The 25,378-nt window shown below is 40.6% G+C and overlaps 2 protein-coding genes across 2 annotated transcripts in view; both read right to left on the bottom strand.

Moving 5' to 3' along the window:
* Positions 1–7,953, bottom strand: part of LOC135480822 (protein FAM149B1-like) — a 37,348-nt gene extending 29,395 nt beyond the window's left edge. Inside the window, exon 1 of the mRNA XM_064760768.1 lies at positions 7,622–7,953. Within this exon, the coding sequence (XP_064616838.1) occupies positions 7,622–7,665 (44 nt within the window). The 5' untranslated portion in view covers positions 7,666–7,953. The remainder of the gene's footprint in view (positions 1–7,621) is intronic.
* A 6,283-nt stretch (positions 7,954–14,236) lies between these two features.
* On the bottom strand, positions 14,237–24,573 carry LOC135481834 (small ribosomal subunit protein mS22-like). The gene is made up of 8 exons (XM_064761558.1): positions 24,363–24,573; positions 22,050–22,234; positions 21,378–21,542; positions 18,310–18,453; positions 17,793–17,876; positions 16,698–16,843; positions 16,092–16,197; positions 14,237–15,413 (listed from the first exon to the last, which is right to left on the bottom strand). Exons 1-8 carry the CDS (start codon positions 24,505–24,507, stop codon positions 15,321–15,323), a joined length of 1,068 nt encoding a protein of 355 aa, XP_064617628.1. The 5' UTR covers positions 24,508–24,573; the 3' UTR covers positions 14,237–15,320.
* Positions 24,574–25,378: the final 805 nt, after the last annotated feature.

Here is a 25,378-nt window from a genome sequence, read left to right as displayed (position 1 = left end):
ACACAATCAGCCATGCTGGTGGTAATTCTCAACTGAAGTCTCCATAGAGTCCAATACTGGAGCCACAGAATCTCCACGTACATGCACTTCACATGACTGACTGAATGACACAGATATAAAACCACATGCACATCAGATCCAACATCACTGTAATGGCATAACAACCACTTGTTACAGCTGCTTCAGGTGAAGTCTGTGGAAGGATACGCCAGGGCTATAGTAGGACTGGCCAGTAGGGTCCAGTCAATGCCATGCTGGTCAGTACAGTTTAATGGCTAAGTGAATGGTGTTTTGTCAGTTTGTACTCCTAGTCAGGAGTAAACACAAAAGGGTACCTGTGGAGACACCTGTCAACATGGGCCAGCACCTAACCTCTCTACTCTTCCCAGTGCACAATGCACTTATTATCACTGTTTGCCAAATAATACCTGTCTACATTCCTTCTGGCCTCTTGACACTGCCTGGACTCCCTAACAATAGATCAAACAGATCCTGTTCACACACGACTAACTGGTATAACCCACCTTCAATGGTTAGACCTTACCCCATACCAAAAAGTATCATTTAAATCCTATTTGCTGTGTACAGGTATCTCAGTAGCCCCCATCCTGCCTCAGGGTACTTTACATTTATATGAATGTATTCATACAAGACATGAAGAGTTCCTGTATTCAGTTTAATTCTGAAGAGCAAAATGTACGTGTATTTGTTATAGAGGAAACAAAAATTCACACAAATATATGTCACAGTTCATTGTCAAGATGTAATAAAATGTGTGTGAAGTCTGACAGTAAAAACGCTACTGGGTAAGCACAACAAAAGTCAACAGTTCTCCAGGTTTGCTGAAGTGTAACACTAATGAATACAAACAGCTTTTGTATTACTTTACAGTCTGATGGCATAAAGAAACTTGGATCAGATAGCAGGACATTACAAGGTCAGAAGTCACAGGCAGATTGCCAGTGTTCCTGAAATGGCCTTTACTGAAGCTCAAGGAGGCATAGCTATTTATAATTAACATCAACATGCAAACAAGAACAAGTGAATTGATGGTGTGTGGTAATGGCAGGTATATGAAGCTATGGCAAATAAATGTTCACCACAGAATATATAAAATGGTTTCAATGAAACATTCATAGCTACCATTGACTAAACATACATGTGTGTAAATGCTATCATGGCCATTGTACACGAAAAGGCTGAAGGGAGTGATCCCAGTAAATAAGCAACCCCACTACATTCTAAATGCCAGATCTCTTGGCATTACCTGTAGAGAGAATTGCATGTAAGAGAAACTTAATCTACATTTACATTCTTTAGCACATTATCATCACTCTCATTGATACATATTGTACAAGCTGAAGACTTCCATACAAACTAATAGGACAATATGCAGGCTTCCCATAGTAACCAACAGGACAAGCTGCCCTATTCCCAAACAAACCAACAGGACAATGTGCAGACTTCCTATACTAATTAACAGAACAAAGCTGCTTTCTTCCAAAAGAAACCAACAGGACAATGTGTACACTTCCTAAACAAACTAATAGGACAAGCTGCCCTCTTCCCAAACAAACCAACAGGACAAAGCTGCCCTCTTCCCAAACAAACCAACAGGACAAGCTGCCCTCTTCCCAAACAAACCAACAGGACAATGTGCACACTTCCTGCACAAACTAACAGGACAAGCTACTCTCTTCCCAAACAAAACCAGTTGACAGGACAATGGGCAGACTTCCTATGCAAACTAACTGTACAAGCTGACAATGTGGACATTTCCTACACTAACTCACAGGACAATGTGCAGACTTCCTATACAAACCAACAGCACAATGTGCACACTTCCTACACTAACTAACAGGACAAACTGCCCTCTTCCCAAACAAACCAACAGGATAATGTGCAGACATTCTATACTAACCAACAGGACAAGTTGCCCTTCTTCTCAAACAGACCAACAGGACAATGTGCAGACTTTCTATACCAAAACAACAGGACAATGTGCACACTTCCTACACAAACCAACAGGACAAGCTGCCCTCTTCCCAAACAAACCAACAGGACAATGTGCAGACTTTCTATAGTAACTAACAGGACAAGCTGCCCTCTTCCCAAACAAACCAACAGGATAGTGTGCAGACTTCCTATACTAAACAACAGGACAATGTGCACACTTCCTGAACAAACTAACAGGACAAGCTGCCTTCTTCCCAAACAAACCAACAGGACAATGTGGCAGACATCCTATACTAAACAACAGCACAATGAGCACACTTCCTACACAAACCAACAGGGCAAGCTGCCCTCTTCCCAAACAAACCAACAGCACAATGTGCAGACTTTCTATAGTAACTAACAGGACAAGCTGCCCTCTTCCCAACCAAACCAACAGGACAATGTGCAGACTTCCTATACAAACAAACAGCACAATGTGCAGACTTTCTATAGTAACTAACAGGACAAGCTGCCCTCTTCCCAACAAACCAACAGGACAATGTGCACACTTCCTGCACAAACTAACAGGACAAGCTGCCCTCTTCCCAAACAAACCAACAGGACAATGTGCACACTTCCTGCACAAACTAACAGGACAAGCTGCCCTCTTCCCAAACAAACCAACAGGACAAGCTGCCCTCTTCCCAACAAACCAACAGGATAATGTGCAGACTTCCTATACTAAATGACAGTACAAGCCGCTCTTTTCCAAACAAACCAACAGGACAATGTGCAGACATTCTATACTAACTAACAGGACAAGCTGCCCTCTTCCCAAACAGACCAACAGGACAATGTGCAGACTTTCTATACAAACCAAAAGGACAATGTGCGGACCTTCCTATACAAACTCCCAGAAGCCTCTCACCAATGCGGTCGCTGTGAGTTTAAGTCCAGCACATGCTGGGTTCCTCTCCGGCCGTAAGTGGGAATGTCTGCCGCAACCTGCGGATTGTTGTGGGTTTCCCCCGGGCTTTGCCCGGTTTCCTCCCACCATAATGCTGGCCGCCGTCGTATAAGTGAAATATTCTTGAGTACGGCGTAAAACACCAATCAAATAAATAAATAAATCCTATATAAACTAACAGGACAAGCTACTCTCTTCCCAAACAAAACCAGTTGACAGGACAATGGTAGACTTCCTATGCAAACTAAGATATCTTCCCAAACTAATCAACACATCAATGTGCAGACTTTATACATAAAATGGTTTCAGTGAAACATTAATATCTGCCTACTACTATGTATGCAAATGCTATCATGGCCATTGTACACGAAAAGGCTGAAGAAAGTGATCCCAGTAAATAAGCAATTCCACTACATTCTAAATGCCTGATCTATTGGCACTACTTGTAGAGAGAATTACATGTTAGAGACAAGCTACAGGCTCCTCAAACAAACCAACAGGACAATGTGCAGATTTCCTATACAGACTAACAGGACAAAATGCAGGATTCCTAACCAAGCCAACAGGACAATGTGTAGATTTCCTATACAGACTAACAGGACAAGCTGCAGGCTTCCCAAACAAGCCAACAGGACAAGCTACAGGCTACCCAAACAAGCAAACAGGATAATGTGCAGACTACACAAACTAACAAGACAAGCTGCAGGCTTCCCAAACAAACTATTATACTGGACACAGGCTTCCCAAAAAAGGCCAACAGGACAATGTGCAGACTTCCTAAACAAGCCAACAGGACAAGCTAGAGGCTTCTCAAACAAGCCAACAGGACAATGTGCAGACTTCTGATACTAATTAACAGAACAAAGCTGTCCTTTTCCAAAAAAAAAAAAAAAACAACAGGACAAGCTGCAGGCTTCCTATACAAACCAAAAGGACAAGCTGCAGGCTTCTCACACAAACCAACGGACAATGTGCAGACTTCCTGGATACAAACCAATGGGACAATGTGCAGACTTCTTATACAAATCAACAGGACAAGCTGCAGACTTCCTGTACAAACCAACTGGACAATGTGCAGACTTTCTAGATACAAACCAACAAGTCTTTGTGCAGACTGCCCATACAAACCAACAGGACAACGTGCAGACTCTCTATACAAGTCACACACATCAAGTAAAAGAAAGCTAAAATGTGAAGTAAGGTTCATCATACAGACAACTGAAACTATACAAAAAATACTTTCATTTATCTTTGGGGTTTTTTTTTAATGGTGTTGAAAGGCATTCAAATATTTGAATAAGTAAGGTGGGGTTTATGAGCCATACTGAATCTATTATACATTGGAGAGTTAATCTTTAAACGTCTTCAACTCTCTTAACACACAAGGAAAAAAAAAATAAATAAAAGTGTATCTATGCGTAGTCTTAAGTGGTCTATTTAGTGGTGTCTACTTCGACTTTTAGAGGTCTTTTCCTTTAAACAAGAGTATAGTATACAGCAAGACAGAAAAACGAACTGTCTTTGGAGGCAAACTGGTCTCATGTGTCATATGAAAAGTTTTACTTTGGGCCTTGTGGCATGCAGGTAAGCTTTCTCGTCCAATACTGCTACAATTAAACTATCATCAAATACTAATAAATAAATAGCACAGTAAAACTGTTTTCACTCTAGTAAATTTAATGGATTATGATATTTCCCCCAGAAGAAATGGAGCTATAAACCCAATTTGAAAGAAAGGAAGAAATCACCCTTTACCTTGTGTACACACAGAGAAAGAAACACCTGTTCTAAAAGAGGCCTCCCACATATTTGGTTAGATAAAAAAAGAAAAAAAGGGAAAAACAAACAAACAAACAAAAAAACAGATGTATATTCCACTCTACTTCTGTGACATTTCAATGTTGTTTAATTACAAACACATAAACATCAGGCTTCAATTTGTACTACATGTACAACACATTAGATACATTTTAGAATGCACAGCTAGAAGTAAATTTACAACAGTTATGATGTGACATTACCTTTCCCACTCCACAAATTTATTTTTCACAATTGTATGGTTCCTTGTTTTTATTTTTAGTTTGCAATATCATTTGAACAGTGTAGTAATTGCCCATGATTTTATTTATTTATTTGATTGGTGTTTTATGCCGTACTCAAGAATATTTCACTTATACGACGGCGGCCAGCAATTATGGTGGGTAGAAACCGGGCAGAGCCCAAGGGAAACCCACAACCATCAACAGGTTGCTGGCAGACCTTCCCACATATGGCAGGAGAAGAAGCCAGCATGAGCTGGACTTGAATTCACAGTGGCCCACATTTGAGAGAGGCTACTGGGTCATTACACTGCGCTAGCGCGCTAACCAATAATTGCTCATGAATGTATGACATAATTGTTCATGAAATTTATTGGCAATGAACAATACCTCAAGGTTCATGAATCATGAATGTTAACCATTAACTTTAAGTTAGTGAAATCGTTCGAAACTGAACTGTTGTGGATAAAAATGTTCAGATACTTCCTCCACTCTGTATTATTACAGTGGGTAACCTTGATTGTAGATTCATGTATAGATACTTCTAAATGGCTTGTAATGCAATGATTAGTTATGAATTAAAAAACACTGGTCAAACATGAAGAAGTATAAAGCATGGACAGTCATACCCTAAATGCATCATGTATTTCCTGAACCCATCCTGAACGGCACCCACATGATCATGAACAAAATGGTAAAAATCTTACTTTCACCTAAAACTTTCTAAAACTGCAAGCACTCTGATTATGCCAGCAACTTTATGTTAGTAAATGAATGTACATGATTTATCTACACAGAGATACTGAGATACTTTGATTACATGTTTACCACAGGAAATAAAGGTTGGCATCAAGTAGTAGGACAGATATTATCTGATAAAACAAATTGTGCCTCCACAATGTTAGACACTGTTTGAAGCTGTCCTCAAGAAGTCACGCACATTAATTAAATATAAACAGTATTGCACTTAAAATCTTAAAATAATGTTTTTACAATGTTTTGATAATAAACTATGGGAAATATCACTTTACCTTCTAGACCTAATAAACTTGTTCCTCGTGATAATAATGGAAGAAATATGTTCACGATATGAAAATAAGGAATAGAAAATAGCACCACAGCCATAAATTTCACTGCAGTTTAGCTTATTACTTCAACTAGATGAGTAATATATATTAACTTGTAAGTGAAACTGTGAAAGTATTCATAGACATACTACCCTCAGTTGCAACATCATCTTGATGGACTTAGTGTGCTATCTTAAAATTCCGAAATTTGTTGTGGACACCAAGTCCATCACTGGCTCTCAAAAACAAAAAAAAATTGCCACACATTTCAGGACACCTTAATGGAACATGTTTCACACTGGTCACTTTACAGCATGTACATGTATGTGCTACTCTCTACGCTCGCCTTACATCACTGCCAAGACTATTCAATTTGGTGCAGAATTTTTAAACAATGCCAGTCATTGGGGTCAGTGATGAGGCAGGGAGTGATGTCCAAAAAACACTGTTTCTGTTGATACTTGATACACATGCATTCTCTTTATCTGAAGTGTGCACAACATGATTCTAACAATTTAATTGATGAATACTGAATTATAGGTCAGCCTGGCCAGGAAAACAGTGGTAAGGCTAAGACTAAGCAAAAAAATTCGCAAATGCTCCAAAGGTTAATCTTTTCTAGTGGTGGAAGTGATGTTAAGTGAGCACGAGGAGTGGCACAATGCAGTGTAAGAAATATGCTACAGTAACGGGAAATACAAATTTCACTCTCTAAAGGATTTCAATTAGTTCCATAGATGAGAGTAAGATAGTATTATTAGAGATCATTCAACCAGAAATTGACATGAAAATGGAACAATGGAGGTGAATGTGATTGACATCATTGGGAAGTAGGTGGGAGTATAAATCTGCAACATGAGACAAGGACATACTCAGATGAATGTCAGAATTTTAAAATAGCATACTATAGACAAGATGGTTTACATGTACTGTATATGCTGGCACTATGAATGGTGCCGCTTTTCATTCAACTTGTCAGAGGAAGTGACAGGGATTCTAAATAAAAAAATAAAATTTTGGCAGTTTAATTCTTCATCTCTCCTAAAAACCAACAGGTTTTCTTGTCATTCAGAATTTCCTATCAATAAATAACTCTTTGTTTTAATTTGAGTAAATTTCAAGAAAGACTGGTTTTATAACAAACTGATCTCCCTCAGAAAATAAAGTAGTAGCAGTAGTAGTAGTACTGCTTCTGTAGGCTAGGCCTTATCACAACATCCCTATTGCATTCATCTATCCTTCGCTTCACCATTCTCATCCAGACTACATCATGGGGCAGTATGTTCAGTGGAACTGAAGTTGGAAAATATATAGCATGACGATCGACGTACATATGTATGTGGTTTGGTTGGGGGGGGGGGGGGGGAGGATAAAAAGGCTTCATTCTAATGTAGGTCCAAGTCGTACAGAGAAGAAAGAATTGGGCAAATATAACTTTATTAAGACAGAAGAGTGAATCCTCAAAAAGGTCGGTCTTTTTTAAAGGTACTGTTCTGGTCCATGAATCATAACAGTATGAAAAAGTTTTGGCGGAGCACTGGCCAGTGTGAGTTGTTAAAACGCTGAAAATGAAATTCGTATGATTAGATTAAATATTCCAGAATTAGACTCACATTTCTATGAAAGGCACATGTTTCCTTGTATATCTCCCGGTCATATTCACATTGTGAAGTTAAAATCTAAGGGAACCCTCAGAATGTGGGCATTACTGGTTCCTATAAGCAGTCCATCTGTCAAAATCAGCCCATCGCGTGAAACAACAACAACATCAACGTAATGTGAAGCACGTCTTATTCTTTGTCATTTGCATCACGATTCGCCTGACTTGCTCTTCACAGATATGGTTTAGACCGTTTGTTTCAAAATAATCTCCATAATGGAAATAATTTGGAATTTAATTAGATAAGAATGTCAAAGAGATTCTTCGCACCTGTTCCCAGTATAAACAAACTAATAATGGCGACCAAACAATCCCAGAATTCAAAGGTGAGCATGCGTAGTCAATGGGAAGTTTGCTATAGGCGTCAAGCAGCTGGTGTTGTCATGGCCGCATGTAAACAACCAGCGCGGCTAGAGGGCCTATCTCAATATGAATGAGTGAGTTGTAATGCCAAGGGGAACTTTGGGCACGCGCGCCAAAACAATTGGTTCTAATAACAGGGACGAATGATTTACAACCCTCACTCACGGATGATTTGCTGAGGCATTGTTCAAAGTAGACTTACACGGGCACCGGTACATGAGTAGATCTACCCTACAGAAGAGTTGTGGCCTCCGTGGCTCAGTTGCTCAGCTCGCTAGTGCAGCGTATAATAAGTTATAAGAGCCTCTCACCAATGTGGTCGCTGTGAGTTCAAATCTAGCTCTTGAGGAACTCCGGCCGTACGTGGGAAGGTCTTGCAGAAACCTGCGGATGGTCGTGGGTTTCCTCCCACTATAATGCCAACCGACGTCGTATAAGTGAAATATTTTTGAGAACGGCGTAAAGCACAAATCCAAATAAATCAAATAGGCCTAATTACAGAACAGTGACTTGAGTCTTATATATCTTACAGCCCATAGGCCTAGTAGAGACAAGGGATGTAACCTGTATATCCACTAGCACATGGACAGACCTGTAAGGCATAGGCCCACTAAAGACCCATTCTTATTCTGTTATATGGGCCTACACGTAGTTAAGTCGTCTAGATACAGTAACCCCCACCTTACAAATGCTATTCTGAAGGGCCTACCAGCCCACAACCATCACCTTTATGGCTTTATTTTGCATTAATAGGGCTACATCAGCTCTTGCTTTTTTATGTAGGGCCTATGGTGGTTTAATTGTGCCATGAAAAAATAGACCCCACTTTTACCGACCCCAAAAACTTGACGGACGAAAAGTAGAGGGGCGGCGTCAACTTCTTGAGTTTGGTTTTAACATGCTTTTAAATACGCTACATGCATACATGTCATTGCCCTCCTGGAGGAGAAGAATTGTGAACGTTTACTTATTTGATTGTTTTTTTTTATTTTTTTTTTTGTTGTTTTTTTTTTTGTTGTTTTTTATTTCTGTTTGTTTGCTTTTTTTTTGCGCCAGTCTCAAGAATATTTCACCCATACGAAGGTCACCAGCATCATATGATATGAACATTCGCAGGTTACCGGCAAACTTGTACAGCCAGAGATGAAGCCAGGATGAGCTGGACTTGAACTCATAGCCACCGCATTTGTGAGAGGCTTTGCACGGCAACCACCTCGGCCACGGAGTCCGCCCCCCCCCCCCCCCCACCACCACCACAATTTCCAACTGAATTGATTAACCTACTAGAATTTTGCACATACATGTACTGGCGGTCATCTGTGCAGCTTCATGGGTGAAATTAGCGAATGCTGGAGTTAACCACCGCCCTTCACCACGTCTGCGACAAAACACCCTGACTTAAAGCCGCAACCGAATTATAAAAGAGCTGGATTCAAACACGCTACTACATTGGTCAAGGGCCTGGCAGTCGCAGTGAACCAGCGCTTTAATCATCAGAGACAGCGAGAACCCTTTAAACGCATTCATTGGAACCACTTCCCCGAGAAGAGATTCAGAACATTAAATACAACGTGTATACAAGCAAACATTGCAGTTACTATAAATCTTCCAGGACTGCTTCGAGCGTCCGCCTCAAAGTTGGGAGACCTTGGATCAAACCTGTGTCAGGTCGTAAAAAAGATTTACAAAATGGTACATGTTGCTGCCTCGCTAGGTGCTCAACCCTGAGATGTTAGAGCAAGGAAACATGACTGGTTTGTCCATTGTCAGTATCATGTGACTGGGTGGGATGTCATGTCTGTTGTCTTGTTGTCTTCAGTGGCAACAGCATTTTGGTGGCATGGATTTGCCTGCCACAAGAAGATACAGTATGTGTATACACACATTATGACTCCTCGTCAGCATATGACTGAAAAATTGTTACGTACTGCTTTAAAACGCAAGCATACACACATAGGGCCTACATATAAATCTCCAACGGATGTTTATATTTTTGTATGCATGGTTGTCTTTACATCGCAATGCAGAACTTTGACGTTGCTTACTGCATGTGAACCAGTATATGGACTTACGCAGATTTAGGCTTACACAGCTTATGTTTTACACATCAAACTTCAAAACCTGCTCTCTGTCAAATGTATTCACTTTTATGCAAGGAATTCACAACCATTTCCCAAGAATAAAATCATACCCTTCTGTCGTTGGTCGTAACAGAAAACCCTCCGATATGCAAGTCATGGGGAGAGGAGGACGGGTCCGGATACGATACATTATACTGTAGTGAGCAGAATGGTTACTGAACGGTTCTGTTTGCCCAGCCGATAGCTCAGATCGTAGCGCGGAGACCCAATTGTAGAGGAAATAAGACTCTTAGGTGGCTGGTTAGATTCAGGTTCGACGCTGATAAAATCAATATTCCCTTTTGTCTATACATACTTGGCATTTGGATGCAGTATAGCAGTTTGTAAATATGAAGTTGGCCTATGATGGTCGAGTTGTTAAGGCGTTGGATTTAACTTCCAGTTTGGGTTCACTTACGGGGTTCGAACCCCACCCGTCTTAAACTTACTTCTGGAGTTACTTTCTGTTGTGCTCTTTGGCTCAAAATAGGGATGTTTATACTTTTTATTTCTAGCAGTTGGCCCAATGGTTAGGGCGTCCGCCTCAAAGTCGGGAGGTCCCGGGATCAAACCGGGTCGGGTCATACCAAAGACTTATAAAAAGGTACTTGCTGCTGCCTCGCTTGGGCGCTCAGCATTGAGAGGTTAGAGCAAGGAAATATAACGGCCTTGGTCCGATGTCAGTATAATGTGGTAGGGTGGTCATGTCTGGTGTCTTCAGCATGATGCTTCCTTGGCGGCAGCACTTAGGTGGCATGAACTCACCGTGACACAAGAAGACACAATATATGTACACACATCTAATGACTCATCGTCGTCATATGATTGGAAATTGTTAAGCAAGACGTTAAACCCCAAGCATACGTGCAAACATACATACATACATACATACATACATACATACACACAACCAAGAGCAAAAATGTCAAATACCGGGTATGCCATTTATACAGGCCGAGAATCAGAACACCTAGTGCAGACGAGGGCGTTAATTTATATATAGACGTACACAAATACAGCGTCATGCTCGCATGCTCAGCCGAGAAATATGATTTCGTTAGTTGAAATGGCTGTGGTCAAACACAGCTCTGTAGTAGGCCTACATGTACACGCAAAAACGTACAAGGGGAGATAACATAGTAGGATAAAATGGCACAGTGGAAACGAACATGAGCCAGGTGGCGATACGTTTGTGTACAGTGTTCTCTGGTAAATGTTCACATGTATCCAAGTATGACGATTGAAGTAAAGGCTCAGTCTCAATTATTTATTTACAAATTATATTCCCAGGCCATGTGACATATGACAACAAACGCCCAGTGGCGTTCCTGGGCTTATAAAAGTGAGTATAATAAGGTTCTAAGTGTATTTTATTGAAAATACTATTAGTCATACAGGGAACCAGTTACACAGAAATAGAGCTCAGTAGTAGACCTATGCGCATGCTGAAGAAATCTGGGCTTTAATTCTGCCGATAATGATTTCTTTCATGATTCTCTAAACGTTCCACCAGAATGACTTGATATTCCATTAATGGCAATACTCCGTTCTTATGGCCAAACTGTTTACATATAAGTAAACAGACGTTCAAGATATAAGTATCTAAAAACGTTGGCATAAAAGTCGAACCCTGGGAATTAGTTTGAGCACGAAATCTCAATTTAATTGGACCATTGGTTACATAAACTATATAGATATAATATATATTGGTTTTCTACAAGATCCAACATGGTCGCCACGCAGGCCATGTCATACGTCTATTATATAGGCCTACAGGTATGCGTCACTTTTAAATGTTCGCAGTTTTTGAACCCAGTCTAGGCCATACTTGATCATGTAACTTCACTAAAATCAGCCAAATTGTATTCATTTTATAAACGTTTAATTCCATAATGCTGGCCGCCGTCGTATAAGTGAAATACGGCGTAAAACACCAATCAAATAAATAAATAAATAAACGTTTAATTCTCGGGAGAAAAATAATAACAAGCATTGTGAAGGTATTGCACCAGCGATAGTATCCATGTCCCCTACACCAATCCAAAATAAATACATTTTGTTCCATAATCCACAACTGAAGAAAAACAGTCATAACTGTGTTCATATTGGAACAAACAGACCAAAACGTGGTTTGTAAGTTGTCTTGATAAAGAAATGTTTCAGACCAAAGTTACTATGCAACTGTTTTGAAAAGAACTCCGAAAAACTATCCAAAAACAATTGTTCCATAATCCACAGCTGAACAAAAAACAGTCATAACTGTGTTCATATTGGAACAGACCAAAACATGGTTTGTAAGTTGTCTTGATAAATAAATGTTCTAAGTTTAAGACCAAAGTAACTATGCAATTGTTTTTAAAAGAACTCCGAAAAACTATCTAAAACAGGACAAAAACCGCTTTGATATTGGTAACGGCACTGGATGAACAGCGTTGATACATGTCTGGAAAACTATGAAGTTAAAAAATAAACATAATTTGTTAAAAATGGACGAAACAGCCCAAACTCGAACTTGATCTGTAACTTAATTGTTATGATGAAGGTATGTACCAAGTTCATTTCAATACGATGAACCGGTAAACCTTCTGGGCAAAGTTCGTCAATTTAAACGAAGGTCAAGTTGTTAACGTGGGTGGGTTCTAGCCCATTGCTTTCGGGATTTATCTAATTATTTCATTGGTATTTTGCTCCGTACTTAAGAATTTAACACTTATAAGGCTTATAAATATATATAGAACTTGACGCTTTGGGTTGCACAAAAGTATAGAAGATGTCCAACTCCGATCGCAACTGCTGAGTCAGCAGTTGTCGGTATATAATAATCATAAGCTCGACTAGAAACGGCGCGTTGTCAAATGCATGCTCTCATACAGTTGCTTCCAGGTGCTCACGGACCGTTTCCGTGGCCAAATGGTTAGAGCTTCCACCTCGAAGTCAGGAAACCGTAATCAAACCCGAAAACCAAAGGCTTTAAAATCGCCATATGCTTTGAATGGCCAAAAACCCAGTTGCTTCGAGTCGCGAGGTCTTGGAAATCTATCGGAGAATTCTTTCTTTTGTCTTTTGGGAATTCGTTTTGTCTTGTTCGTCTAGTCTCACTATATCAACGCAAGGGAGTGTGGTACAAACTATGTTGTCGGCAATTCCTTGTCGTTGTTCACTGTGGAAAGCGTTCAGATTCTTCCATGACTATAGCTTCGGGATCAATCCTGGGTCGAGTCACACCTAAGACTTTAAAAGAGGAAGTTGTAATTTCCTCGCTTGGCGTTCAGCATGAAGGGGATAGTGCCACGTATAATGGCTCGGAGGGAGCGGTTTACTTACCTTCGGTAAGTCGTCTCAGTGAAGCAGCACTAGATTAAAGAGCGGTGGAAATCCGTCCTGCAACAAGGAGGCACATCACATTCACCCTGAGGATTCCTTCGTCGTCATATGACTGAAAAATTGTTGAGCACGACGTTAAACCCCAAGCACTCACTCACTCCATGACTATAACAACGTAAACAAACAGCAGCGTAAACTATAATAATCTCATAATATGAATATTCGTGTACATTTCTGTGAATTGTGATGTTTTGCAAGTGCCCAAGCTAGTGTCGTTTACGGACACCCAGTTGACCGATTTAAAAATATGTTACGTACGGGTATTTGTCGCTGCGTTAGTAGCACACAATAAGTTATTGATGAAGTGAAGCTTTACATTTGGTGACATGTTATGGCCGGTTATTTCTGTAAATCTGAATTCAACAGCACCAGTACAGTGGGCGCCGGATGACCAACGAAACCATTCGGAGCGTGAAAACCGTACCGGGAGTGCTTACATGCGTTACCAGACCCACGTTTAGTGTTGCTCACTTGGTCTGTATTCGAGTTTTCGATGCCACAAGACGCATGCTATGTCATTTATGCTTTACAAACTATACGCCATAGTGTGTAGTGTATAAATTGGACCGATTTCAAACCACATCTGATGTGCCACAAGGTTAATGGACGTGCATACAACATTCATAAAAATCGCATATTTGGAGGAGTTTTTGCGATCCAAATTTATTTTGCAATTATTGACACACAACCCACCAGCCGTGCACGACTACGCTGTTGCACCCTTACATAGAAGTTTAGTTTCATGGATATGAATTTATGTCCCCGAGAGATGGGGCCTACATTTTGCCGTTTGGCGTCGGTCCTCGTCCTTGGCATTCTCAACAGCATACGTCCTGAAGTAATGGACCCATTGTCTTAATAAAAACTTGATGATTTGGTCCTTTGACAATGTAGCAGGAAATAACCTTTTCCATTTTATTTATTCGAAAATGCTGTGCATATAATATAATATAGTATAATGTTCACAAAAAAGGAGACAAAGCAATCCAAACATAATCCAAATCTGAGTCAGTAAAAATGTCCATACAAAATGGAACATGTGGTATCTTTAATTATTACGCCATAACATAATCAATCCACAATGCTTCTGAAACTGACCTGAATCTAACATTAAAATCTTCAGTATCACTGTATTTCCAGCTGTTTTATGGAAATGTATACGCCAATTTGACTTACATACAGAAAGTAACCCTCTACAATCAATGAAATAACATACTGAAATTTTCAGTTCAACAGATTACATAGGAGGTCTTTACCTAAGTTGCTGCATATATTGTACATGAGTTGAAAAGTACTTGCTTGTTATAACATCTTTTCTGATACATTTGTGGTTCGTTGTTAAAACAAGATGTAGTGAAAATCTATTTGAAAGAGGGCAATTTGTTACACCAGCTTGCTGTGTGGGTCTACTATGTGGTGCAATGCTTGCTAGAAGACTCGCATGAAAATATCCATTTATAGAGTGGGCAGCACAAACAATGACAACATAAATGCACTTGTACCATCAACTAACAAACAGTATCATCACTAAATCCTTGGTATAAAGTCTGTCCAGCTGTAGAGCATACCAGTCAGCTGCCACAAGCACCATGAAGCAATGTAAACTCCGCATCGCTTCAACAAGACAAATTAGACTGATACGTGCTCATTTTCTGTGCAGACAGACAAAGCGTCTAACTCAGAGCTGTGATGTCAAAGGGTCACAGCCATAAAAAAGCACCTGTCTGCTTGTGGATGGGTAACAGGTTCCCCTCCCCTGGTGGATTTGCCATCTGATGTCATAATCTATGCAGCTTTCTCTGTCTGCAGTTCAGCATAATAAGCCTGAAGAGCCAGCTCCACCTGACCGCGCTCCACCGCATCTCGCTGACAATAAAGCTGAAATAACAACAACAGATTCACAACCCAGCATGTTAACACCACAGGGAACAAAACCCTTCTGAAAACAGCCCGTCCCAGTCTTGCCTTCACCTGTTCTTTTCTGTACTATCTCATTGTTTCTTTAAAGCTGTGCTTGTGAAGCAATGAGATAGTTCTTTAGCAAAGTAGAGTAACAGAAGTGAACGATGCAAGACGAGGGAGGGGGTCACAACTTGCTTAGGTGGGACATGTCTCTTATTTTCAGCTTGCACGACCATTTAATCCTTCTATCTGTAGTGCATAAACGGACAAGACCACCACTGCACCTCACTCTCCAACACCTCGCTGACAATAACGTTGAAACTACACGTTTTCCAACACAATAACTCATACCGGGGTAAGTAATCTGTCTATCTCCAGTTTAATATATCTACATTCAATCACATGGGCTCAGAGTTAACAAGAGTTAGTGGTGGATACTCTAGTACATTTACACATTAAAGGGAGATAAATATGTGCAAAAAGCTGTGTCCCATGTACTTTTAAGTACATGCAGGATTGGGTGATACATGTAAATTCAATAAGTTACTTCCGGTCGAATACAAAGTGTATATTAACTAAAGAAACTCATTATTACTGATGTCATATTATACCTGTACCCAGTTTCTATCAGCACTGCCTTCCCTGGTTTCTTACCTCAATGAGTTGTAAGGAATCTGTGAGCCCTGTGGACTCCTGGGCAGACTCGCAGTCTGGGTGCACTGCATGGAACAGCTGGACTAGGTCAGCACCATCAACAAGTCTGGAAAATAACACAACTTTTGTCAAGTACTGATCACAACAACTGCTAGTGAGAGTGAATCTCTTTACACCAAAGATAAGACAGAAAAGATGAATCACAACAAATACATGTACTCTACTGCTTCGACACAGGGGTGCTTCATTGCTCTCTCACTAGTACCCACCACTATCCTTTCATCACTACTTCTGTACTCCTATCGCCACATCACCAACCATCCTACTGCTATCTCTTCATCATGATCCACTGTGCCCCTATTCGTTCATTCTTACTCACTGCACCACTCGTTTCTAGACCACCTATGCATGCAGCCGGTGGGTTTAGTGTTCTGTGCTCAGTTGTTCCAAAGTGTATTAGCAGTTAATCCTGGTATTAACTGTAGTTTGTACTAAGTGCCATTAATTTTATTAGGTCGAGACTGGTATTAAGATTTAAGACTGGCTTAACTTTTAATACACTTCTGAACAACCGGACCCAGATTTCTGACAAAGAAGAAGACTCACTTGTCTCTCTTGAGCATGTCCACAAGAAGCTGGTCAATGTTCTTGTGCCACACCAAGTAAAACGCCATTGGACCAAAATGCCGAGTTGAGCGAAGTTCATCAAAATCATGCCGGCTGTTCACCACCTCATAAGTTCTATGAGTCACCTGATGAATATAAGCACACATTATCAGGAATATCAAACAAATGATTAAATTCATGGCAGCTTTACACCATACTTAAGAACATGTTCCTAAACTTTCCTATAGCCTATACTTGAATTCGTTTAACAGGTCAAAAAAGACATTCCTCCCCAATCCCCGCAATTTGAAAAAATCATGCTAATTCATTTATTGGGAAACTTATTCTGAGTGAAATGAACAATAACTTAACATGTTACAAAACAAGTTCACCCAATTTTAATGGACAGGAGGTTCATGTTGGATTGTCTGCACTTGATTTTGTGGCCATTTGGCAAGAGTCAACTACATGTACTTCTTCTTTCAATTTTCACTCGCAATTATTATTGTTGCCAATAATCACGGAGATGACAACAGAACCACAATGGTAACTCTTATTTAAGATTATTAGTTCGTTACTTCTTCAGATCAAAAACAAAACAAAAACAAAAGTGGGCCTATAAACTAAATTTTTGGTTTCTTCTCCGAAGCTAGGGGAAATGCCAAATGTGCCTTTGACTCAGTGAAGGCCACTGAAAAATAGGTTTTTTCTTCAGCTTACCTATTAAATATTATCTGAACGACATAAGAATTCTTCCATTACATAACAAAGGGACAAAGTGCAATCTTAGTTTAGAAATGACATGGCATATCCATGTAGCTACAATGTACAACTGAACATGATATCCCGCCCAGTCACAATACACTTACATTGAGCTAATCAGTACATTTACTTGGCCTATCCCCATTGCTAAACCCAAAGGGGAGTGGCAACATAGTCAATATTAAAGTTTGTGTACATGTATGACACAACTCATTATATATGGACACAGGTTATCTGGGCTAAAAGGTTACACATACATTAGATTCTTAGTAAACAATATTACTATTTGATTGACAGTGAAATCTACAGGTGATAACAAAAAAAATGACTCACTCTGATGTACTCCACATTGTCTGGCTCAAACTGTACACAAGCACGGTCCAAAACATACTCATATTTTCTCTGTGCTAACAATTTCTGGGGAATAAACATGCCAATAAGACATAATACATGCACCAATCTATATTTGTGTGATTGGCGTTCTGTTTGTTTGCATGTGGCTGACCTTACATGTACTTCATTTAACACTGTTTCAGTCTTATCATGAAAGTGTCTACTGAAAGCAAGTAGGCCACAATGCATAAAGCGTCCTCAGACTTCCTCATCTCGCTAAAAAACACCAGAGACAGAGACAATCCATGCCTGGTATAATCCTTCATGCTGAGAATCTGGCCACTGCATTGCTTACAAAGACTGACTCCACACATAAATATGACCATCACCATATATGTGAAAAACTCCTGAGAACAGTATTAAACAAATAATCACCTCCTGACCAGCATCTAATACTATTATTATTATTATTATCTTTATTTTCACAGTTACTGAACATTATCTAAAAACATTGTACCTCCAAGTTTTCAGGTGAAAACATTTTGGGGACAAAGAGTTTGCGCCCTGGCTGAGGGTTGTATATTTGGTTGACCTTGTCTCTCTCTTCCCACGTTGCTCTCCGCAATGTACCATCCGGCTCTCGGACCACAACCTGTCGTTCCTGAAACACACATACAACCACACTGAACCCATGGGACAACTCTGTTGTATAACCAGCAGTCTTTTGCACTTTAATTCATTTTTATTTAATTAAGAAATAATGGCTTCATTCACTGCATATACGCTGTGACAACTGCTGTTAAAAGGGAAGTGTCCATTGTTTTTGGACGAGGCCGCAGGCGGGAGGAAACTGGGCAAAGCCCGAGGGAAACCCTCAACCACTCGCAGGCTGCTGGCAGACCTTCCCACATATGACCGGAGAGGAAGCTAGAATGAGCTGAGCATGAGCGGCTGCACTGGTAAGAGGCTCCTGGGTCACTGCGAAACGTTGGAACCTTTACCACCTCGGTCAAGTAAGTGACTCCCTTTGCTCTTTAATAAAACATCTATATGTGTTACTGTTGTAATGTGTGTACAACTGGTCAACCGCATAACACAGATCATTTGTTAACCACACAACACAGATGATGTGTCAACCACACCACACATGATTTCTTAACCGCACAACACACATGATTTTTCAACCATCCAACACAAGGTTTGTCAACCACACAGCAAGCAGCATTTGTCAACCATACAAAACACGTGATTTGTCAACCACACAACACTCATGATTTGTCCACCACACAACATGCATGATTTGTCAACCACACAGCAAGCAGGATTTGTCAACCACACAGCAAGCAGGATTTGTAAACCATGCAACACACAGGATTTGTCAACCACACACAACACTCATGATTTGTCCACCACACAACATGCATGATTTGTCCACCACATAACATGCATAATTTGTCAACCACACAATACACATGATTTATCAACCACACAACACACATGATTTGACAACCACACAACACACATGATTTGTCAACCAAACAACATGCATGATTTGTCAACCACATAACACACATGATTTTTCAACCAAACACAAGATTTGTCAACCACACAGCAAGCAGGATTTGTCCACCATACAACATGCATGATTTGTCAACCACACAACACTCATGATTTGTCCACCACACAACATGCATGATTTGTCAACCACGCAGCAAAGCAGGATTTGTCAACCACACAGCAAGCAGGATTTGTCAACCATGCAACACGCAGGATTTGTCAACCACACAACACTTATGATTTGTTAACCACACAACATGCATGATTTGTCCACCACATAACATGCATAATTTGTCAACCACACAATAAACATGATTTATCAACCACACAACACACATGATTTGACAACCGCACAACACCCATGATTTGTCAACCACACAACATACATAATTTGTCAACCACATAACACACATGATTTTCAACCACACAACACAAGATTTGTCAACCACACAGCAAGCAGGATTTGTCAACCATACAACATGCATGATTTGTCAACCACATAGCAAGCAGGATTTGTCAACCACACAGCAAGCAGGATTTGTCAACCATGCAACATGCAGGATTTGTCAACCACACAACACACATGATTTGTCAACCATACAACACTCATGATTTGTCCACCACACAACATGCACGATTTGTCAACCACACAGCAAGCAGGATTTGTCAACCACACAGCAAGCAGGATTTGTCAACCATACAACATGCATGATTTGTCAACCACATAGCAAGCAGGATTTGTCAACCACACTGCAAGCAGGATTTGTCAACCATGCAACATGCAGGATTTGTCAACCACACAACACACATGATTTGTCAACCATACAACACTCATGATTTGTCCACCACACAACATGCAGGATTTGTCAACCACACAACACTCATGATTTATCAACCACATAACACACATGATTTGTCACCCACATAACAAGCATGATTTTTCAACCACATGTAACACTAGAACTATACATGTTGACCCCTGGTTGAGCAGGCAGGAGGGAACTAGAAATGTTGAGGCTTGTCTGAGCACGAGGGAAAGTGAACTAGAAATCTCAACTCCTGACTGAGCAGATAAGAGAGAACTAAAAATGTTGACTCCCGGCTGATCAGATGGTAGGGAACTAGAAATATTGAATCCCGGGTGATCAGATGGTAGGGAACTAGAAATTTTGATTCCCGGCTGATCAGATGGTAGGGAACTAGAAATGTTGACTCCAGGCTGATCAAATGGTAGGGAACTAGAAATGTTGACTCCTGGCTGATCAGATGGTAGGGAACTAGAAATGTTGACTCCTGGCTGATCAGATGGTAGGGAACTAGAAATGTTGACTCCTGGCTGAGCAGGCAGAAGATAGCTAGAAACGTTGACCCCTCCCTGAGTAGGCGGGAGAGAACTAGAAATGTTGACTCCTGACCGAGCAGATGGAAGAGAACTAGAAATATTGACCTCTAACTGAGTAGGCGAGAGAGAACTAGAAATGTGGACCCTTGGTAAATGAAGTGGCAAATGAAGTGGTTAATGAAGTAGGAGAGAATTAGAAATGTTGATCCCTGGTTGAGCAGGTTGGAGAAAACTAGAAATGATTATCCCTGCCTGGGCAGGTGGGAGAGAACTAGAACTGTTAACCCCTGGCTAAGCAGGTGGGAGAGAACACAGAGAAAAGTTAACCCCTGGGTGTGCAGGTGGGAGAGAACTAGAAATGTTGATCCCTGGCTGAACAGGTGGGAAAATGGAAATGATAATCCCTAGCTGGGCAGGTGAGAGAGAACTATAAATGTTGATCTCTGGCCAACCAAGTTGGAGAGAACTAGAAATATTGATCCCTGAGCTAGCAGGTGGGAGAAAACTAGAAATGATAATTCTTGGTTCGGAAAGGGGGAGATCACCCCTGACGACCCCTGGCTGAAATGATGACCCCTGGCTGAACAGGTGGGAAAAACTAAAAATGTGGACACCTGGCTGATCAGGCGAGAGAGAACAAGAAATGTTGGGCTTGGCAGGTAGGAGAGCACTATAAATGAACTGACCCTGTCCAGCATGGCGTAGGTGATGTCTGTAAAGACATACTTGTGCTGATTCACCCCCTGTATTTGTTTATCCCTACTCAGCACCTCTGTGATTGGTTCACGAGCCTTCATGTAGGGCGGCATCTGCAGGCGATCACGAGCTTCAGCTTCAGCCAATTCTTGTTTCTGACATTAAACAGAAGATTTCACCTATTAATGAAGAGTTATTAACAAATATATACATGTACATGTAACAATGTGACCAGCATGATAGTGGGAGGAAACCAGGCTTTGCCTACAGTACAGATGTACATTCACAGTCATTTACACATCTTACAGTGCTGGCGTAGAGTCACAGCAGTTTACACATCTTACAGTGCTGGTGTAGAGTCACAGAAGTTAACACATATGACAGTGCTGGTGTAGAGTCACAGAAGTTAACACATACGACAGTGCTGGTGTAGAGTCACAGAAGTTAACACATACGACAGTGCTGGTGTAGAGTCACAGAAGTTAACAAATATGACAGTGCTGGTGTAGTCACAGCAGTTTACTCATCTTATAGTGCTGATGTAGGGTCACAGTAGTTAACACTTCTTACAGCACTGTAGTTACACATTCTACATATTTGTTAAAACTGATATATCTAGTTATCTAGTTTTCTAGTCCATGTGAATCCAGCATGACTTTCACCTGTTTCAGTTGTTCTTCTGTCAGCAGATGGTACTCGGGTGGCACTGAGGCTGCTGGACGTACACGATTTATTTTAGTGACATCAAACCCGGTGATACGACCCAGAAGAGATTGCACTCGTTCACTGCAGAACAGTGGCAGTGGATCTTCTTGTCTTTGATTTGTCTCAGATTTCACATCTTGTCCTAGGAAAGAAGCATATTTGTGAGAATGATGATCACTGTGTTAACACAAAATGACACAGTCCCTGCTTATAATCAATCTCTTCATGGTCCTGGCCCAACCCACCGGTCTACAGATTGTTGCTTGTTTACTGACAACATACATGTATCTGGTTGGATCAATTGCGTGTACTGAAAATAATACAAGTCAGCAAAAATTTCACCTAGCAACTGAATGTCACTGCCAAGGATTACAAATTTCATGATAGATTTGGTATTGGTTACTCAAATTTGAACACGACTCGAAAGAACATCTGTGATGCAAACATAAATGCACTGTTTACCTATTTCATCGACATGAGGTACGGTAGGTAAGGTCTGCAATTCACTACGAGCTTAATACCTTTGAAAGCCGCATACATGTATAAACCAAGACTTTATTGTTTAGTAAGTTTAGAAAGTCTGCTACTATGTACACATACAAAAAATGATACATGTTAGTTATCACAGAAAAATATGTAACAAATTCTGTGAAGTTTTGAAAGCTAAGAGGATGAAGTTCAGCACTGGGGATACGGCACTGATGGACAACTGATTCCGATTAGCCATGTTGTAGAAGCCCTTAAGAATTTAGCCAATCACTAGCACTGAAAGCATCCTGTGATAATTGGTTGTCATGTCAAAAAATCCATTAGCTCTCGATTATCAGTGTGGTTTCTTATAGTGGATAGACAGATATCGATGCAATAAATTAGATTTTGTGAATTGTTTCAGTGTTGAACTGATGAACTGTCGACCACACATTTATAAGCAAGGAACTGAGAACGGCTGCCTGTGTCACAATGCGTGCATGTTGGGCAGGATACTGCAGTAACTTGTCAGGATGAGCTGATAGGAAAACCACCTTGGGAGAGTCATTGCTTGAAAAAAAATATTGTGACTTTGCATTATTTTTCCTTAGCAAAGTCAGATTTATTACAAAAAATCTTCCCAAAATCTGCATGAAAGAGTCTGTTATCAATAAGAGGGTTGGCATGGCATGGTCGGTAAATTCCCCTGACTGAGCTCCAAACTGAACAAAACATCAGACCTCTGAACACTGAACACAGCTGATACTCTTTGGTTGGGCATCAGGCATTTTTGTTTGTATTTTCTCCTTGTCACATAGTTTAATATCGATGGTAAGGGAGAGCTCCTAGGTTTTGTGAGGTCACTCTAGATAGCTATAACATGGCACTTGATAAATATTCTCTGCAAATTTTTTGGCAGCAGCCTGAAAGTTATGTAGTGCTTTTTGAGAACTAAGGCTGTGATGACCAATCCAAATATCAAAACTGTAACAGCCATGGAATCCATGTCTAAACTGCTAGCAAACAATTTCGTTAGCTTTTACCAGCATACCTAAGCAGGTCTTCAGTAATGAATCTAACCTAGGGGCAAGGATTATCTGGTCTGGGTACACTGACTGTTGGTTGAGATCGAGGAATATTTGGATATGTCATATTCATGGCTGTTCAACATAAAGCCAAAGACCAGCATCCTCTTGTACCCTCTTGTACCATTAAAAAATTGTGTGGCAATGGGAAGACGAGATGTTACGGATTTGCTGGATTTAACCAGCTAGCATGAATGAATGAATACTTTGGGTTTAACGTCGTACTGAACAACTTTTAAGACATATCACAACGAGGAGTCATTTGATGTGTGTAAGTGTGTCTTGTTGCAGCAGGGCAGGTTCATGCCGCCAAAGTGCTGACGTCACTGAAGTCTCATGGCAAAGACACCTAATGTCATGACACCTAACCCTCTCACATCATACTGACATCGGGCCAACCTGTCCCGTTTCCTTGCTTTAACCTCTCAGTGCTGAGCGCCAAGGGAGGCAGCAACAAGTTTTAAAATCTTTAGTACTTTAGTATATATACAATGTTTGAATGGTTTGTAAACAGGAGATAATTTCGAACAGAGTAAATCAATAGCATTCCATCTATATCAGTTTTGAGTTGATACTCATTGTCGTTTAACTACTATGTCCAGACCGGATCCCAGGCCGGCTTTCATGCTGAGCCGAGTGCGGGTAAATGTCATTCTGTAGGTCATTTGAAGCCCAATTCTCGTGGTATGTGCGGCAAACAGCACTGCCCGACCTTACCACCAGCTGACGTTGACAACACACGTTTGTTCGAAAAAATGCTCGTCTGTCTATTATGCACCAAAGCCCGGTTGGCATCTTTTAACGAATTAAGAACTTGCAAAATGAATTTTGACAGGCACACGTTTTTCAGCACCGTGGCCATCTTCCTCTGGTGGGTGTTGTAAAAACTTGTGCGTAATAATTTTCCGACAGCGGACTAATGAAATGGTCTATATGTATTGGGGTTTAATGTTCTATGTCATATGACGATGAGAAGCCATTTGGTTTGTGTACATATACTGTATCTTCTTGTAGCAGCGCGAGTCCTTGCCAGACATGACACCCCACTCAGACATGTTATACTGACACCGAGCCAATTAGTTCTGTTTCCTTGCTCTAACCTCTCAGTGTTGAGCGCCAATCAAGGCAGCAACAAGTAGGCCTACTATTTTCAGAGTCTTTGGTTTGACCCGTGGAAACCCACGACGAGAAGAAGAGTTGTCATGTCTGGAATCTTCGGCATGATACTTCAGTGGCGGCGGTGCTTCGGCGGCATAGACTCGTCCTGCCACATGAAGACACAGTATATCTACACGCATGCACCAAATGACTCCTCATCGTCACATGGCATACGGCGTTAAGCCCCAAGCATATATACATCTATATACATCCATCTGATTAGTCAGCTGTCGGAAAATTATTACGGAAAAGTTTATTACCGGCTACGTTTGAAGACTGAAATGTCAGTTTGTTAAAATTTAAAACCTTTATCTGATATCTCAGTTATGGCTTGTTAACAGTCAGAAAGAAAGAAATCATTAACAGAAAACGTGAAGTATATGTCCATGGAAATATACCATTGGAAAAACATTAAACGCTGTTGATAAAAGGGTTCAGTTTGTTTTGGTTTTTTTTTGTTTGTTTTAGAATGCTAGCAACCTAGCTGGATGCATTTGAAACATTGGATTCTATGTGTTGGCCTCTTCCGGCCATATTGGAACCAGTGGTGGCACATCAGGCTTTCCTCACTTAAA

The sequence above is a fragment of the Liolophura sinensis genome, chromosome 1, assembly GCF_032854445.1.
Source record: "Liolophura sinensis isolate JHLJ2023 chromosome 1, CUHK_Ljap_v2, whole genome shotgun sequence".
NCBI classification, from domain to species: domain Eukaryota; kingdom Metazoa; phylum Mollusca; class Polyplacophora; order Chitonida; family Chitonidae; genus Liolophura; species Liolophura sinensis.
This window is presented reverse-complemented; position numbering and strand designations above follow the sequence as displayed.

Coding starts and splice junctions, on each gene's coding strand:
- LOC135481834 (XM_064761558.1), bottom strand. CDS start 24,507: ATGGCCACGGTGCTGAAAAACGTGTGCCTGTCAAAATTCATTTTGCAA. Junction 21,543..22,049: donor CAGAAGAACAACTGAAACAG/GTGAAAGTCATG, acceptor GTTTAATGTCAG/AAACAAGAATTGGCTGAAGC. Junction 16,844..17,792: donor ACAATGTGGAGTACATCAGA/GTGAGTCATTTT, acceptor TATATTCATCAG/GTGACTCATAGAACTTATGA.